General features: G+C 43.1%; 1 protein-coding gene across 1 annotated transcript; it reads left to right on the top strand.

The window, feature by feature from the left end:
• The first annotated feature begins 2,348 nt into the window (after positions 1–2,348).
• On the top strand, positions 2,349–19,314 carry LOC143295100 (beta-1,3-galactosyltransferase 5-like). The gene is made up of 4 exons (XM_076606664.1): positions 2,349–2,410; positions 11,465–12,112; positions 12,632–13,314; positions 16,473–19,314. Exons 2-3 carry the CDS (start codon positions 11,510–11,512, stop codon positions 13,265–13,267), a joined length of 1,239 nt encoding a protein of 412 aa, XP_076462779.1. The 5' UTR covers positions 2,349–2,410; positions 11,465–11,509; the 3' UTR covers positions 13,268–13,314; positions 16,473–19,314.
• The last annotated feature ends 607 nt before the right edge of the window (positions 19,315–19,921 follow it).

The raw sequence follows: 19,921 nt of genomic DNA, 5'->3' as shown, positions 1-19,921 counted from the left end.
CTCACGATGACGTTAATCATGTTCTATTTTTAGAATGCGCAGTTCTCTACGCAAACAAGCTTTTCTCAGCTGTTTATGAACCGATCTTTACGAAATTTGAAACAAAGGTCGTAGCCAATGAGGATTCGCGAATGCATACGTTTGGACCCAGTTGCGCCATTTGTGACGTTACTGTGACCCAAATGTCAAATAAAAAGGGAGATTATTAGTATGGCTTGCCCATCTTGTTTTGTCTTTTTTGTGACAAAAGACAATCCGTAAACGGGTCGGCACAACGATACGCTCCCAGTCAGTCAGTCGTGGTCTGATCCGTAGTATATTAATTGTATGTGCTATGAGAGCTATGAGATATTTGGATGTTCGGAGAGAGAGAGAGAGATCGAGAGAAAGAGAGAGAGGGAGAACTCAGAACTCAGAACTCAAAACGTTTTTATTCAAGGATTAAGATTTTAGGCATAGCCTATTCTTCCAATCTGTCGGCGGAGAGAGAGAGAGAGAGAGAGAGAGAGAGAGAGAGAGAGAACTTGAAGAAACAAGCAGATGAAACACAACAACAAAAAACAAAACTTGATGAATATATATATATTTGTTTGTAGATTAAAACACTCACTTACAAAAAAAGGCGTGCTCGACAGCATTAATTGCTCTAAATTATTACATAAAAAAATATTTATTGATTTATTTGAATAACTTGGAGCACTGATGCAGCAACCACCGTGCTGACGAACGTACAACAGTCTTGAGTTTTCGCTTCAGTTTCGACAGTTTCAAAAACTGAGTAACTACAATGTCATGTTTTCAGCAAATCTTCATAGGTCTATATATATAAGTGTATGGTAGCTAATTCCTCACACAGGTCTTCTTTGACGAACATTTCACTGACTGTTTATCAACGCCTGCATCCTTTACTTAGTGACTGGAGCCAAGACTACACAGTAATTATTACTGATTCTCGAGCTGAATTATTGTGAAAGACGGGCGCAATAGCCGAGTGGTTAAAGCGTTGGACTGTCAATCTGAGGGTCCCGGGTTCGAATCACGGTGATGGCGCCTGGTGGGTAAAGGGTGGAGATTTTTACGATCTCCCAGGTCAACATATGTGCAGACCTGCTAGTGCCTGGACCCCCTTCGTGTGTACATGCAAGCAGAAGATCAAATACGCACGTTAAAGATCCTGTAATCCATGTCAGCGTTCGGTGGGTTATGGAAACAAGAACATACCCAGCATGCACACCCCCGAAAACGGAGTATGGCTGCCTACATGGCGGGATAAAAACGGTCATACACGTAAAAGCCCACTCGTGTGCATACGAGTGAACGTGGGAGTTGCAGCCTACGAACGAAGAAGAAGAAGAAGAAGAATTATTGTGATGCCCGCGGTTCAAGTCAGTGTGTGCAACTCCACTGTACACCGGCATTGATGGTACGGTTGCGCCGATCCATGCAGACGACTGTGACTCGAGAAAGCAATACGGTCAATGAGAGTCAGTCTTGTCAGCTGGTGTCGTATTCAGCCTGAGCCTCTGTGACGCTCCCCGAAATGAGTACAATCATCTTCAGTCAAATTTCCCCCGGCAGAAAACGGAGTATTGCTGCCGCGGCCTACATAGCGCGGGGTAAAAACGGTCACACACGTAAAAAAAACCCACTCGTGTACACACCAGTGAACGTGAGAGTCGCAGCCCACGATACGAACGGAGAAGACTGAAGAAGAAAATCTTCAAATTTACCCGGGCATGCTTATCTAAACTTCTTTCAAGTCCTTTTCTTCAGTTTTCGAAGTGAAGGATCATATGTATGTCAAATGATGAACACAAGGTTATTTCGAACAGTATCTCAACTTGAATTATGATTATGATTATGATGATGATGATGATGATTATTATTATTATTATTATGTAGTAGTAGTAGTAGTAGTATAGGGACTGGCAAGTCATCTGCCTAGACCTCTCGGCCTTTTTATGTCCCCATCGAATCTTCATTTTCACTTCTTCCATTTTATTTTATTTATTTATTTTCTTCTTTTGTTTGTGTTTTATTTATTTATTTTCTTCTTTTGTTTGTGTTGGGCGGGGTACGCAAGTACGTACACTTCTGTAAGAAACTTTGTTTTATTCATCATAATCAAAAAAATGTTTCTTTTAAGATGGTGTTGGTGTCAAGGAGATTTTTGAACGTGTTAGTATTTTGTGCAAGATTATGTGTATTCTTCTTCTTGAATCTCAAAGAGACTGCACGAGTTGTGACCTTCAACCTTTGCCATGTGCTCCTGTTTTGACGCGAAAACACATCAGCACCGTGTGCCTTGTGAGGTCATTGACATGAAGGTCAAGGGTCACATTGAAACAACCAATGAGAAGCTAACTGACGGAGTGCAGCAGAATGGACGGGGTGACGGAGTGTGCAAGTGGTAAGTGAAGTATGTGTGATTTGTTTTCTTTTCCTGACCATTAGCCTTTGTCAACGGCCAGGAGCATAAACATTTAGTATCAGACTTGCACGAGTCGAAAGTGAATGTGCTCATTGATCTGTGCGTGCGAGATCTCTGCCAGTTTATCCACACTGAAGCTTCTGGTTTCCTCCGGAGAAAAGTAGGTCAGTCGTAAACTCGTGTGTCGGACATGACAGATTGTTTCTGGAATCAGTTTGCAGGACAGTCGCATTTTTCAATAATAAATTAAACAAAATAACACTGCATTAATACAGTCAGTTTAGACCCTAAACACTGACTTTGCAAGTGCACAAAATCCAGAGCCTTTTGCATGGTAACACATGTCAACATTTCCCAGACAAGCAATCCCTTAAAAAAATAAAAAATGAAAAAAAGGTTGGCCTGTCAGCCACGAGGCACATGAACAATACTCGGTTTCAGATGAATAACAATGACAGTGTGGAAGTGGTCAGTAATTTTAGTATTTCTAGTCAGCTGTCACATTCGTTTCATAGTTTATTCAGACATCTTGGTGATTGTGTCAAACTCCAACGATAAATACTTGGAGTTCGAAGAAAAAGAAAGTACAGAACCACACTCGCTCGTGTAGTAAGCTCATCACAATTTGCAGCTGTCAGAATTTCAATTTACCGCGTTTCACTTGCCTGCAACTTTCTGCCACAAGAGACCATATATATCTATGTATATATGCTATATGTCCTTTCACATTTCCATTTCATCGTCTTGAGTTGTATCAAAAGGACACAGATCTGAGATCAATACAGCTGACAGCTGGTGAGGTTGGCATATGACACAACACACTGTACAATTTGGTTCTTTCTTCTTCACACTCACAGATCATTGCATTGATGAGGCCAATGATTGAAAAATACTCCAACATATATAGATTTCTGTATCAGTGCAGTGCAGTTATCCATGCCTAAACTTGAAGGTCTACATCCATTAATTGTTAATAGAGCCACTGTTCTCTTTGGCAGCAGATAGGGAATCTTGTGAAAGTGTGTGTATGGATGTTTGTGGGTGTGGGTGTTTGACAGTACACTGAGATCTCAGCTCTTTTATTTTTTATAAATATATTTATCCATTTTTGCAGACACAAAACAGAATATCACCAGAAATATAATGCACATGAACCATATTTAACAAAGATAAATTTAGATCCCAGTTTGTTTTTGTCCAAAAGACAACCCCTCATCCTGTTCACCCCCCCCAATGAAAGTATAGTGTGATCATTAAATAGCATCTCCTGATTTGGGGAAAACTGCGACAATGACATGATGTGCTGTGGCTACTGTGTGACAAAGGACCAGTTCCATAACCTTTTATGGCCATGGGGACAGTGAGTTCACATCCACAGTGTTTAGGGCGCAGTACTGGTTAGACTGTTGGACCCAGTCCATCCTCTCCTGCTGTGAAAACCTTTCCCCAACTTCTTCTTCTTTGGATCATGGGCTGGAACTCCCACGTTCACTCGTATGTACATGCATGACCGTTTTTACCCTGCCATGTACACAGCCATACTCTATTTTCGGGTGTGTGCATGCTTGGTATGTTCTTGTTTCCATAACCCACGGAGCACTGACATGGATTACAGGATCATGTGCGTATTTGATCTTCTGTTTGCGTATACACACGAAGGGGGTTCAGGCACAAGCAGGTCTGCACATATGTTGACCTGGGAGATGGGAAAAATCTCCACCCTTTACCCACCAGGTGCCGTTACTGAGATTCGAACCCAGGACTGCCATATTGAAAATCCAATGCTTTAACCACTTGGCTGTTGCGCCCGTCATTTCCCAAACTGAAGTCAGTTAGCCATTCACACCTGGCTAGAGTGAAGAAGATCAAAGTAAAGTGCCTTTCCCAAGGACAGTACAATGGAGTCTCCCGTCGGACCAATGGTCAAGTAGGCAGGCAGGCTTATCTGTGGGTGTGTGTCCTCATATGGGAGAAGAGGCTGATTGTTGAAGGGCTAGCTTGATGTTCTGACATTTGCCTGGTTGCCTGACCAGCACAGGTGACTTTTTTTTTAGTGAAGAGGTGAAGAGGAGTTGTGCAGTCCTTTCCCCACTCTCTCGCCTACCGACGCTCACAGACCCACAGGTGCAGATACTGCCACGTGTAGGACACAACACTATGCCAAATGTAGGCCCTTGTTAATGACAAGTTATATTCGATGATGATGACACTGAGAAGCACTGTCTTATGATGGCTGACACTTGCGAGAGCTGGTTGTTAATTAGTGATGTCTTCTAATGACTGTGAGTGTGACAATGACAGGTTATATTTTATGATGACTTTGACAACACACAGACACACAGACACACAGACACAGACACACACACACACACACACACACACACTCTCTCTCTCTCTCTCTCTGACACACTGAGACACACATGCACACACATACACACTAACGACAACACACACACCCACACACACTTACAACACACACACACACACACCATTTTATGATCACTTTAACAACTTTCACACACACACACACACATACATACACAAGACAAAGTTTAGCAAAGACTTTTATTGTGTATGTGGTAAACAGATCTTGCAAAACCACAGTTTATTTCAGTGACAAAGGATTGTCACTTTCTCCCAAATTCATGTGAAGTTATGATATTTCAGAACAAAACATAATAAAAAGAATGTCCCGCCAGTTCCTTTTATTCAAAATTGTCCCTAATCCATTGTCTGATAGAGGAGTGTTTGGATGATGTGGCCACCAGGTATTATTGCTCTTGTCTGTTTCCACCCAACCCCCCCCCCCCCCCCTTTTTTTTTGTTAAGTGCTGTTATACTTTCATGCTTATGAATTGATAAATCTTTTCTCTGTATATCCCCCTTTAACCACCACACTCCACATCACACACACACACACACACACACACACACACACACACACACACACATGACATGCTTGATATCATTCAAAGTGGGAAGATTTTAAAGAACAATAGAACACACACTCAAACTCAAAGGCACACTCACAAACAAACTCTCCTCCTCTGCAAGTGGTATGTAAACCTGTATGTTTTCTTATATTGAAGAGAACTTGTATGATATCAATGCGATATCATTGTGTGTGTGTGTGTGTGTGTGTGTGTGTGTGTGTGTGTGTTTGTGTGTGTGTGTGTGTGTGTGTGTGTGTGTGTGTGTGTCTCTTCACCCACTGTTGTTTTCCCTAACAGGGTTTTGTGTGTTCATAGTGTGTGAACATTTGTGTATAATCATGAGTGTTGAGAGGGAGACACACACACACACACACACACACACACACACACACATACATACACACACAGTGTGAGAGAGAGAGAGAGATGCTGTGAAACAATAAAGATTGTAACATGTGTTTGCATGCACATGTGTGTGTGTGTGATTGTGTGTGTGTGTGTGTGTGTGTGTGTGTGTGTGTGTGTGTGTGTGAAAAATGCTAATTCAGAAGGGTATAAAAGTTACTTTTTAAGAGTCAGGGACTGGGAGGGTTTGGGGATCACATTAGATTGTCATCCCAGTTCCATGGAAAGAAAGTAGAAAACACACGGCAGGTGTCCAGAGAAAAGTGTGTCACATTTGAAAATTTTGGTCAGATGACAGGAAAGCACGTTTGAAAACTGTTGTGGAAGGAAAAGCAATGTACAATGTGGATATCGGTGAGTGCTGGGGACAAGGACAATGGGGCTGGGGGGTGAGGGGGGGTGGGGGGGTGCTTGATTTGGCTGTCACAAAGTCCAGTCCTTTTGTTGGCTGTGGAATACATTACTGATCTAAATGGGAACTGTCATGACATAAGCCACTCAAATAGCAGCAGTGAGAACAAAGTCCACTGTGTTGCTGAGCTGTTATTGCCCCCCCCCGCCCCCCTCCCCCTCCCCGATCGGTGTTCATGGAGGAGAAGAGAAACCGGAGGAGAAGAGAAACGTGATCATGGGATCCTTCAACAAATATTGAAATAATGACAGTACGTTCACATAGCACTTTCAAACCTCTCAAAGTGTTGAAGAATACAAACACATAAGTCAGACACAAAGTTCTCAAAAAACACATGCACAAATGCATGTGGATCCATAGAATGCGGACATAGAATGCAGTGCCCTAATTGTGAAGAGACTGCTTGTGAAAGGGACATTTTTAGATATGTTTAAAAGGATGTGAGTGTTTAACTCACTCAGTACGGTCAGTCCTCTCTTCTCCTCTACACAGACCCCTCGGATGTCCAGTGGGTGTCTGAATGACCCAACCTTTAGCTTCCGTCGTCAGAATTGTGGTATTCTTTGTCAACATTCACCTCTTCAGTATAAGAGCCTTCCGCTTGCAATATTTTAATGATGGTAATTGGGGTGAAACGCTGTTAACGTCGTCTCTCTCGCCGTTCGTATGGAGAGAGTTAACTGTGACAGACTGAAATGGGCAGCGAATACCAGGTTTGTACAGCTGAAGATCTAGAATGCCAACAGCACTCTCATCGTGTTTCTGTCTGTTGAATTTCAGGAGGCAAAAAGATTAGGAGTGGAAATACCTTGTGTATTCTTGTGTCGAAGACCAAGTGACTAGAGTGTCAGTTTCAGTTTCAGTTTTAGTTTCAGTAGCTCAAGGAGGCGTCACTGCGTTCGGACAAATCCATGTACGCTACACCACATCTGCCAAGCAGATGCCTGACCAGCAGCGTAACCGAACGCGCTTAGTCAGGCCTTGAGGAAAAAAAAAAGAAAAAAAGAAAAGAAAAAATAAGGTGAATAAATAATAGATAAGCTTACATAAATGAATAAATAAATAAATAAATAATAATTATAATATATATATAAAAAAAGGTAGTAGTAATAATAATAATAATAAAATAATAATAATAAAAAAAAAAAGACAACAGTGATGATAAATAAGCAAATAAATGTAAAACATGAAGACACACATTCACACATACACCCACACATGCATAACAGATATGCACCAACTAGAGTGTGAATGGCTAGTCTTCACCTCTCCCGTAGTCTGGGTTCAGACCGTTGGGGCACCGCTGCTGACCTGACCACCACCCCTCTCCACTCTTCACGGTTTTCTGATTTCCTCAGGGCGTCACCGAGCGTCAAGCCTGTCCACCCCCGGATGTTGTCTTCCCATCTCTTCTTCTGCCGTCCTCTCCTTCTGCCTCCTTGTACGGTGCCTTGCAGGAACGTTTTGGCAAGACCAGATGATCGGGAGATGTGTCCATACCACCTAAGTTTGCGTTTCTTCACTATGGACAAAAGGTCTTCGTAGGGTCCAATACTTTGCTTGATTCTGTTCTTCACTTCCGTGTTGGTGATGTGGTCTCTGTAGGAGATGCCAAGTAGTCTACGAAAGCATCTCATCTCGACAGCTTGGATTCTTCTCTCGATGTCTGCAGTCAGGGTCCAAGTCTCGCAGGCGTAGAGCAATATTGATATAACCAGGGAACGCATCAGTCTGATTTTTGAGCTGAGAGCGATGTTTTTGTTGTTCCAGACGGTGTTCAGCTTGTTGAGTGCCGTTGTTATTTGGGCAATTCTCGAGAGTACTTCTGGTTTAGATCCTTCATCTGACACGATTGCTCCCAGATATTTGAAGCTGTGGACTGTTTTAAGCTTTTCGTCGTTGACTTTGATGTCAATGCTGATGCCGTTGGTGTTGTTAGTCATCAGTTTGGTTTTCTCCGCACTGATTTGCTTTCCATATGATGTGGAGGCTTTGTCCAGATGTTTGACCAGGCTTGCCAGTTCTTCTTCTTTTCCAGCCAGTCCATCAATGTCGTCGGCAAAACGTAGGTTTGTGATTGTTCTGCCGCCTATGCTGACTGTTCCTTCATGCTCTTCCAGTGCGTCAGTCATTATTCTTTCTAAGAAGATGTTGAAGAGCGTTGGGGAGAGTAGACAGCCTTGTCTCACTCCGACTGTGGTTCTGAACCAGTCCCCGATGCTATTGTTGAGGTAGACGGCGCTGGTGGCTTTGTCATAGAGGTGCTGTATCAGTCTGATCAGGTTGGCGTTGATGTTGTACAGATTCATGGTAGCCCACAAAGCTGCATGCCAGACCCTGTCAAATGCCTTCTTAAAGTCAATGAAGACGTGGTAGAGGTCTTGTTGGTGTTGATGGTACCTCTCACATAGCAACCTCAAGTTGAAGATTTGTTCAGTTGTGCTCCTTCCTGGTCTGAAACCTGCCTGTTCTTCAGCAATGATGTTTTCTGCTTGTGGTTTCAGTCTGTTAAGCAGGATCTTCAACATGACTTTGCTGGGATGACTAATCAGGCTGATGGTGCGGTAGTTTTGACACTGCTGGAGATTGCCCTTTTTGGGAATGGCTAGAGTATAAATCAAAGGTGTTTTGACATGGACTGGTCACAGAACAGGCCTGCTATGTGGATATGGTGCAATATTTTGACACATGTGTCTATAATTATCAGTGTGACTGCAATGGACTGTGTTTACAGTCAGTTGTAAGATGTCAAATTCTGATACTACTACTAAATTCTTTTTAATATTTTGTTGTTTTGGTTTTTTGCCGGGAGTGAGGTGGCGGTGGGGTGGGATGGGGATGGGGGGGGGGGTGAGGGGTTTGCTTCTTTTTCTTGCTGATATTGGCGTTTGTAATTTTGGTTGAATTTTTCTTCAAGGTGATTCAACAAACAAACAAACAAAAAGTGATAGGGTTCATGACCAGTTCATTCTTTTTTTCCCTGTGGGGTGGGGCACGGCCTCCTCTGGCTGAAATGCGGGGGCTTAATGGTCGCACCCATAGCTAGCTTTTTTAGGCTTTCTCTATCCCTTCTCTCCACTTAGCAAGCGCTGTGCGATCCCCTGAAATGTCAGTAAAGGTCGGCGACGACCGATGGACATTATAGGAAAGAGAAGAAGAAGAAATATCAGCAGTGGAGTTGACTGCTGACTTGGTGCAGTTCACTGCAAGTTGATTTTCCATGGGACGGGTGTGTGCAGGAGGCACTGTGTAAAGGCATATAGGAGGCATGGCGGTTGCAGGGGTGGGTGTGTTTGTTGGGGGTATGTTTGGGGCAAGGGGGTGGGACATGTGGTGGGGTGCTGAACAATGTATAAATTGTATCATTTTCTGGAAGCAGACATCAGCGTTGGCAGTTCTGAAACAATAGTAGAAATGATTAGAAATATATTCACACAAAGCAGAGACTATCTACTTGTATTGGTACACACTGTGTACACACACAATCACACACACACACACACCACCACCACCACCACCACAACACAACAATAACAACACAACGCATACATGCTCACACGCACACACACTATAAAGATTTTGTTATGCTCAGTGTACTGATGTATGCTTAAGAGTGCTGTCAACAAGATACAAACTGATGACACATCACTATGCAGCATAAGTATACTACTACCGCTACTTCTGCCACTACTGATGATGATGATGACGATAATAACACGGGCATTTATATTGTGTTTAATGGAGACAGAGTAAGGGCTGACTGTGGAGTGTGTGTAAATCTGGGAACATGAGGACTGAGTAGGTAATTGTCAGCAGACTTCCTCTGTCAGACTCTCACTGTTTTGGTCTGAATGTGTCAGTGATGTGATGTCCGTCATTATTTTGAGCAGAGTGTGTCTGTGGTGGTGTATTTGTTACTTTGTATGTGATTCCCAGTTCATGTTTGTACCCTTCATGTAGTACCCCCCCCCCCCCCCCCCCAATATTCTTTGTGACACTGGTACACTTTGTAATAAAGACATGTTCTATTCAAACACATTTTGCACATTTCTTCTGTCATTGCTGCTGTGTGCACATGTCAACTGATCAGTATAAGCAGATGCCCGATGCTTCCTTTTTTGAGGAAGTGTCTGGGTTGGTTCCAATGTACCTTTTGTTTACCTGTGTGCTAGCTGAATCGGTAGCATAAGCAGCATTAACTTGAAGTTGTGTACCTTATGAATGGAGAGAGTTACCACTCTTTACTACATGTTCTGTTCTATTCTATATCCCCATGGTCAGTATCAATATCAGTAGGTCAAGGAGATGTCACTGTGTTCGGACAAATCCATATACGCTACACCACATCAGATGCCTGGCCAGCAGCGTAACCCAACGCACTTCCTTGGACCTCATGGTCAAACAGTGGTTACTTTGGATACTGTGTGTGTCAGTGATCTGTTGTTTGTTGGCTGTGTACAGGTGTGACAGACAGACGGGGGAGAGTGTAGATGGGAGGCAACACAGTATGATGTGTCGTTGGCTGTGTGCAGGTGTGACAGAGAGGTGTAGAGGGGAGGCAACACAGTATGATGTGTCGTTGGCTGTGTGCAGGTGTGACAGAGAAGTGTAGAGGGGAGGCAACACAGTATGATGTGTCGTTGGCTGTGTGCAGGTGTGACAGAGAGACGTGTAGAGGGGAGGCAATACAGTATGATGTGTCGTTGGCTGTGTGCAGGTGTGACAGAGAGACGTGTAGAGGGGAGGCAATACAGTATGATGTGTCGTTGGCTGTGTGCAGGTGTGACAGACAGAGAAGTGTAGAGGGGAGGCAACACAGTGTGATGTGTCGTTGGCTGTGTGCAGGTGTGACACAGAGAAGTGTAGAGGGGAGGCAACACAGTATGATGTGTCGTTGGCTGTGTGCAGGTGTGACAGAGAAGTGTAGAGGGGAGGCAACACAGTATGATGTGTCGGCTGTGTGCAGGTGTGACAAACAGAAGTGTAGAGGGGAGGCAACACAGTATGATGTGTCGTTGGCTGTGTGCAGGTGTGACAGAGAGGTGTAGAGGGGAGGCAACACAGTATGATGTGTCGTTGGCTGTGTGCAGGTGTGACAGACAGAGACGTGTAGAGGGGAGGCAACACAGTATGATGTGTCGTTGGCTGTGTGCAGGTGTGACAAACAGAAGTGTAGAGGGGAGGCAACACAGTATGATGTGTCGTTGGCTGTGTGCAGGTGTGACAGACAGAGAAGTGTAGAGGGGAGGCAACACAGTATGATGTGTCGTTGGCTGTGTGCAGGTGTGACAGACGGAGGAGAGCAGTAGAAGGGGAGGCAACACAGTGATGCAGTCCTTGCGGAGATGGTGGCGAGGGTTGGGGCTGGGCAGCAGGAGTTCCAAGGCAGCAGCGTCCCGCGTGTTGGTCAGCGTGTACGTGCAGCCCAAAGCCATGCCGTCCCGCAGATTGTTCCTGGCCTCCCGCCGCATTCTCCTCACCACCAGCATCTGGACCTTCATCGTCCTCATCGCCATCGTCTTCGTCACCTACACCGTCCTCCTGGTGTCTGTGGACCACCCCTTCCAGAGAGCCGCCGCTGCCGGCCGCACAGAGCTGGTGAACAGCGCCCCTTTAGACGTCCACAGACCCAGGCTGAGGCTGCAGGGAAGAGGCGTGGGTGCCAGGAATTCGTCGGCGTTGGCGTCGGCGTTGTCGTTCTCCTCTTCCGAGCGTCGGCGGTTCTGGGACCTGTCTCAGCTGGATGATGCTGCGGTGGAGATGCCGGAGTGCCGGCGCGGGTCTCTGTTCACGGTACTCATCACGTCCACCCCACACCATTTTGAGCACCGGGCGAAGATCCGCCGCACCTGGTGCAACCCCGCCCTGCCGACCCAGGACGTGGTGCGGTGGCAGTGCGTGTTCCTGGTGGGGCGCACCAACGACACACAGGTGGTTTTTACGCTGAATTTGAATTGAAGTTCAGGTGTTTAGTTAGTTTACAGAACCCCCCCCAACCCTCCCCCCCCACCCCCCGAACCCCCCCCTTCTGTTAATTTTACTGTTGTAATTTGATGTTTTTCCTGTCTTATTTGCTGTAACCTTATTTGTGTTGTTTTAACTCTTGGTCATTTTATATTGACTTCATCATCATGTTTGTTTGATATGTTGTGAAAGTGTAGAAGCAGAATGTGTGCGTGGATGCCTGTGTACAATCAGTTGTATGTTTTGTGTGCATGTGTGTGTGTGTCTGTGCGTGCATGTTCACTTGTTAAATAGTGGAAAGCCGTGTTGTTTTATCGGGTGTGCTTTGCTATGACTCTGTTCAGTATGCTTTTGTGATAAATATATACGTTATATGTTAAATTCAGCTGTCATGTTTGTAATGTGTAAGTATCACAGACTTTCACCACGCTTCATTTCTCTTGCTGAGGTGATGATAAAGTCATTCTCAATGGGTTCGGGGTCCAGGTGGCGACCAGACTGCGGGCAGAGGGCCGGAGACATGGGGATCTGCTGCGCGGCAGCTACCTGGACTCGTACCGCAACCTGACGCTGAAGGTGATGCAGGGCCTGCGCTGGGTGGACACCAGCTGCCAGACGCTGTATGTGCTGAAGACGGACGACGACTGCTTCGCCAATACGGTGCTGCTGCAGCAGTTCCTGCTGACCCACAACGCCCACTCAGCCCAGCTGTACGCCGGCTCCATGGTCGTGCGGAAGGAGAAGCGCCAGGTGATCCGCAAGCCCAACGAGAAGTGGTCCGTGTCCCTGGATGACTACCTCCCCGACTACTACCCCATGTACGCCAGCGGCAGCGGCTACGTGTTGTCGTTCGACGTAGTGAGGCGGGCGGTGGAGGAGAGCCCCTTCGTGAAGCCCATCCCCAACGAGGACGCCTACCTGGGCATTTTGATGGACCGGCTGGGCGTGCCTCCGAAGCTCAGCGGTCGCTTCACGCTGTCCAGCAACGGCCTGCGGGTGTGTAACTTCCTGTACGTGTTTGTGGCGCACGGGGTGGCGCCCTCTCTGCACGAGGAGCTGTGTCGGAAGATGCTGGCCGCCCAGACGGACTGCCGCAGCAAGGAGGACAGCAGTGACTGGTGATGGGCATCTTCAGCCGTGCTGACCACCGGGGGTCCACTCTAGATGAGGTGAGTTAGAGACGTGTGTGTGTGTGTGTGTGTGTCCCATTCAGGTCTGCTGCAAGTCAACAGTGAGGATGGAAAGGTGATGAATGGAACGCTTTGCTTTCATTTCTACACGCACATGAATGTACACAGGCACTCGTGCTCACATGCACACACACACACCTAGTGTGCACACTTGTGTGCACACACATGCACAAGCATGGTCACGTAAACACTCACACATGCTTTCAGACACACACATCACTGTCATTGCTACACACACACACACACACACACACGCATACACACACACACACACATTATCATCACACACACACACACACACACACACACACACACACTCTCTCTCTCTCTCTCTCTCTTTTACACTCGCACTCACCAGCTCACTCTCTCTCTCTCTCTCTCTCTCTCTCACACACACACACACACACACACACACCCATGATTTTGGTGATTTTTCATGCACACAATATATGTAACATCCACAATCAAAAGGCCCAAAATTTGAATATCATTTGAAAAAAAAAATATATATATGAACCTGATATTCATAATCTAATGATAAATTCACTCAGTTATCTTTTTTCTTATATTTAACTTCTTTGACTGTGTCACTTGAACACTTTGAAATTCAACAATCAGAAAAAGTGCAACTCTGCTGACCTGTGGCTCAAATGTCTGAATGTTATGTCTATGTTTAACAGTGCATATACTCAAACCAAATTTCTGTGAATTTACAGACAGTAAAGTTGTATCTAATCTTGTCATATTAGCTTAAGTGTGTGTGTGTGTGTGTGTGTGTGTGTGTGTGTGTGTGTGCCAAAAGACAAAATTTCCTTGAAATGACAGATGGTAAAGTTGTATGTTGTCATGTTAGCTGAAGTGTGTGTGTGTGTGCACAAACAGACAAATATCCTTGAAATTACAGACAGTCAATTTGTATCTTATCTTGTCATATTACTTTTTATTAGCTTGTGTGTTTTCTTCAGTTTAACGTCTATTCACTATAAGTGTTTTTAGACGGAAAGGAGTAAAGTAGTGTATAAAGGAAAGGGAATGCATGTGAATATTAGTGTTAAAAAAAAGAAAAAAAAAGAAAAGAAAAAAAGTTCATGTTATGTATCAGAGGAAAAGTATATTATAAGAAAAAGTCTAAAGAGGTTGTGGTGTGTATTGAATGAGTTGTCATGGGAAGGAGAATATGTATATCAACAAGTATTAACCTACAACAATGTAAATACAAATAACAGTATTAAATATAATACATCAAAGGAGGATACCAACTGGACTGGAGTTTAAAATTTCTGAAAACATTCTAAGCAATGAATAATCATTCAAAATCTTTTCTGGGGCTAATGAAATATTGGAAGAAAAGTCATCAGCTACATCTTTTGGAAGTAACGGTCTTATGCTCGGACAATGAATGAGTAGATGGCTTACAGTTATTTTTTTACCGCATATAAAATGTATAGAAAATTTTGTACAAAAGGCATTTAAACGAAGTCTATACATTAGACTTGTAATTTGTCTTGAATGTGCTGCTGGTGTCGAATTTAGAAAATGTTTGGGATTAGCTGCATTCTTTGTCTTTACACAACATTGGTAATATTGATTATTTGAATCTATAAGTAATTTCTTAAATCGATTTCTAGATACATTTTCTGTACAGCTAATGCATTCATGTAGATCTAACTGGATGTCAAGTTGTATAGCACCTTCGAAAATTACTACTGCTCTTCTAGCTGCTTGGTCTACCCACTCATTTGAAGATATTCCACAGTGCGAAGGTACCCAACAGAAAGTTATTTTAATGCCCTGTTTTGTCAGTTGGTGAATAATATGTTTTATTTCCATTGTCATCTCAATTTGCTTCTTTGAATTTGGAGATTCTATAGCTTGTAATACTGACTTTGAGTCTACACATAATAAAATTTCACTTACAATTTTCTGAATGTCTGAAATATAATTTAAGGCCATAAGTATGGCTGTGAAAATGGAATATTGTCTACCAGTATAGTATAATTTTTCTATTCTAAATGAAGGAATTACAAAAGCCGCTCCTGAATTACCATCTTCTAGAACAGATCCGTCTGTGTATATTTTTTAGATAATTTGAATATTGATTTTCTATATGTGAGAGCACTTCAGGTTTTAACAAAAATGGTGACTGGTTCTTGGATAAATCTGTATAATCCATGTCAAAGGTAGCGCGTTACACTGCTCCCATTCAGGGACTGGTGAAAAAGTAGGTTCTTTTGCAATTTGCTTGTCTTTTGATTCCGTAGCACAAATGATGTCTGATGCAAATGTATTAATGGATGTCATAGACTGTATTAGCTCTTTTAGCAAAATCTTTTTGTGAACTCAAATTAGTTTCTTCTTTTGAAAATGTTTCATATGCGAAAGATTTGATAACAAATTTCGCGGCTGAAGCTTCCTTTGTTCATCAAGAGAGTCCCTAAATTTGATGTAAGAATGGGCACACCTAGAGCGAGTTTATAAGTCTTCAATCAGTGCTTTGCAGCTTCTTTAGCAAATGCAGTGGAGCACTGAAAAATACCTCTTGAGCGTATGTCAAGCGTGAACGTACGAGGGAGGTAGTGAGAGATATCAACGCTTTGGTATCTTGCCCCCAGTGCTGTTTACAAATTATTTTAAGGAAATTTAGACCTTTTCTTGCTTTGTTTAGTATATAGTCAATATGATAATTCCATGAAAGCTTTGAAGAAAGATAGACTCCCAAAAATTTAACAGATTGTGTATATCTGATGATAGTACCATTTACTGTAAATACGGGGAGCTTTTCTGGGTCTGATCCTGTATTAAATAGCATCATATTTGTTTTGTTTTTTCTAAGGACAATTATAAGCCATTTTCTGTCATAAAGTTGCTTGTGTGTGAATGTGTGTGTGTGTCTGTGCGTGTGTGTGTGTGTGCGCGCGCGTGTGCGAAAAGACAAATTTCCTTGAAATTACAGACAGTCAAGTTGTATCTTATCTTGTCATATTACTTTTTATTAGCTTAAGTGTGTGTGTCTTGTCATATTGATTAATCAGTGTGAAGCGTGTGTATGCCAAAAGACAAAATTTCCTTAGAGTTATGGACGATAAATTATCTTACTTTAGGCACGTGCCTGTGGTGCGTCTGTGTCTCTGTTTCAGAACAGTCGGGGACCACATCACCCCTTGCTGGAGGCGAGGGATCAGGCGTCCATTGGTCGCAGAGGCAGCAGCCAGTCACAGTGCCATTCTGAGATTTGCTCAGTGCTGATGGAGCGCAGCTCATGGACATGTGTGTGGGGAAATTTCTCTGTGTGTGTGTATACATTTTGTCTTCCCGTTCTGTCCTTTTGGAACCTTTTTTTATTCTGTACTGGTATCCGCGCACACACACACACACACACATGGAGATCTGTCGCCTTAGCCTGCTTTCTCTTCCAGCCTCATTTTTTTCGGAAGCTTTTTATTTTTGTACTGCATGTATATGGATCTGTCTTCTCGTTCTTGACACCTCTTTGAAACTGAAACTGTATTAAACATGACACTGACAGTGTTTTGTCATGATTTGGCGGGTGGAACTGTTTTTGTGTTTTTTTTTATTTGGCATGCGATATACATTAACCCTTTGAGCCCTGACCACCGCTTTACCGGTGCTAGAGAAAACTGACATAATGCCTAGCCACGGGTTGAGCGGTGCATAAACACTTGTGTTGTTTTGCTATTGGTTGACTTATATTGAAGAGCCAATCAGAAAAACCGTAATATTCTGACGTCAGCGAACGTAGTACCAACAGGGCCGCGCCTTTTCACTGTGTTTTGTGCATGTGCTTTGGATAAAAAATATCGATTTCTACCATGAAGCGTGCAGAGTCTCAACCTGGCCCGTCAGGGCAGAAATCAGGGACAAAACGTGCGAGAAAACAACTGTACACAACGCAGCAAGTAATGGATTGTTTGATGATTTATCAGAAGTAGAGTATGACAATGATTACACTGATAGTGAGGTGGCAAATTTTGGCAGCAGGAGCTCAGGCAGAAGGGTTAAAACTGCTCAGGAACTCAGGGCTCAAAGGGTTAATGAACTTTGTTGTGCACATGAATTTTGTACAGGTTTGAAATTCAGTTAAGAAAAATTTTGTTCTTGTCGGACATTGAGCGTTCAGATTGGAATTAAAAAAAGAATTGTAGTCCAATATTGACATTATGTAGAAGGCTTTTGACAAATGAAGAAAACTAGTATATGGTATAGCATAGTTTGAGATGGTTTAGTACTTTGTTAAGTGTAGTTTAGTGTATTGTAGTGTAATATCAGGGTTTCTGATCATACATAGATATGAGTCCCAGATGTTTTGAACATAAAAAGAATGTGCTGCATGTTCATGAAGCGGACGTTCCAGGAATTTCTTTAAAAAAAACCCAGTCTGACTCTAGGATTGTCCACTCCAAAGAAGAGTTATTTCCCTTCCTGTTTTTTTTTTTTTTTTTTTGGTCAAGAGATCGTGATGGTTATGGATGTAGAGGATACATCAGCTTTTGTAATGTATAATCCTGTCTTTTTTTTGGTCAAGAAACCTTGACGATTATGGCTGTAAAAGATACCTCTGCCATTGTACATGTATAGCGTTTAAGATTTTTTTGAGAACATGCAGCATAAGGGTGACCCTCAGAATGTTGTGTGGGACCCCCAATGATTAATGTAAAGGAGTTCCTGGAACCCCCAAGGTTTTTAACTCATTCAACTCAGTGCGCCCGAGCATTGCTACGGTGTCGAAATTTGTTAGATAAAAACAGTTTCCACATTCCTACATATACATAAACCGCAGGCTAAGGGAATTAACTTCTGCAGTATATCCTGCTGTGTTGACACATTTCAGTTTGAAGGTAAAACTGGTCAACTTCAGTGCATCTGTTGAGTTTTTTCCTCGTCAAAATGGCAGGGAAGCTTTCTGAAGCTGTAGATTCCCCAGGGTTGAATGGGTTAATTGATCAGAAGTGCTGGCATTTGAGTTTCTCTCTCTCTACCTCCCACCCCTTGTTCCAGTTCATTTGTTGACATGGAGTTTTATTGAGTGTGTGAGCACGTTTGTCCTGGTTTGCGTTTTCAGATCATTTTATGCTGCATGTGTGCAAAATCATACTATGTTCTTTTACGTGCAGAGACAGTAAAGAATGTGTGTGCAAAGAAGCGGTAAGAATGGATGTGGGGAAGTTGTTAAGAGTGAATGTGTAGAAGTAATGTGAATGTATATGAGCAAAAAATCAGTGTTTGTTCCAGTTGTGAGAAAAGTCCATGAGTACACTAACAGTGAGAGTGTATGTACTCGAGTAGCGACCATGTTTGTGTACAAGTAGAGGCTGTGTTTGTGTACTGAGTTGTGAGAATGCATGCCGGTAATGAGAATGTGTGTGTGTACCAAGCAGATTCAGTGCAGCGTGCACAAACCAATGCAGGCAGAATGCCCGACAATGCAGATAACAGGAGACCAATGCAGAGAATGGGTGTGAAACGGTGTTTTCATTAATCAGTCATGTGTGCGTATCATCAGTATTATTAATCAGTCCTGTGTTTTGTCTTTCTCTGCAGATGGCAGACTCGACAGTAGTGTGTGTGTGTGTGTAGGGTGTGTGTGTGTTTGTGTGTGTGTGTGTGTGTGAGAGAGAGAGAGAGAGAGCAATGTTGTATGTGTGTGCATGTCAGGAGTTTTGTCAACAGCTTTGTGTTTTTCACAGATCCTGACATTTTTCACTGGTTGTCAATTTCTAAGTGGTAGTCAGAAGACAAAACAATGGCATTTTGAGTGATGGTCACATCAAACTGATGACATTTTGAATTTCAGCCAGTCATTTTTTTCTGCCCACTTGTTTTTTACAGCCCTTTCATGTTCTTCAGCAGGAAACCCCACACTTTGACATTTTTCATGCACAAAAAAAGGTGGTGGTAGGAGTGGTGGGATGTTGCAGAAGGGCAGGTAACTGAGGAAGGAGAGTGGTTTTTTTTTTTTTTTTTTTTGACAGTCTCCCTCGCTTTGTTTGTTTTGTGTTGGTGTTGTTTTTTTTTTTTTGCATGTGTCTCTGTGGCCTTTGTATCACCATTAAAATGAATTCAGATAACTATGAACTTTTAATGAACAAGTAAACCAAGGCAATAGTTTGTTTAGTAGTCAGTAATTAGACATTTTGTTTTTTTTTTATAAAATGATTTAACTATGCACTGTGTGCTAATTTTGCACAGTATCAGGTTTAAAATGTTTGCATTGTAACTGAAAAGCAATAATCAAGTCAGTTTCCAAGCAGTGCAATGAAAGCTGTGAGCAAAGGTTCTCTTCTTTGATCCATACTTTGTCGTATGTTTTTGTGCTCCATGCAGACTATGTCAAGCAGCTTTCTCAGGCATTTGGTTTCAAAAGCATATTACCAGCTGGAGATACTTTGGATTTATCTGCCTGGGCGGCAGAGTAGTAGTTAATTTTGCGCAAGAAGGAATCAGACCCGTGCTGGAGTGTGCACCAGGGGGTCACAGTATGGTATGTGTATGATTAAATGCGACTTTAGGAAATACATTTCCTTTGTTCTACCAGTCTCTGCCAGTGAGGTGCAGGTCTCACACCCTG

This window comes from Babylonia areolata, chromosome 20 (genome assembly GCF_041734735.1).
Source record: "Babylonia areolata isolate BAREFJ2019XMU chromosome 20, ASM4173473v1, whole genome shotgun sequence".
In the NCBI taxonomy this organism is placed as follows: Eukaryota; Metazoa; Mollusca; class Gastropoda; order Neogastropoda; family Buccinidae; genus Babylonia; species Babylonia areolata.
Note: the sequence above shows the minus strand (reverse complement) of the source record. Positions and strands in the feature narration are given on the sequence as shown.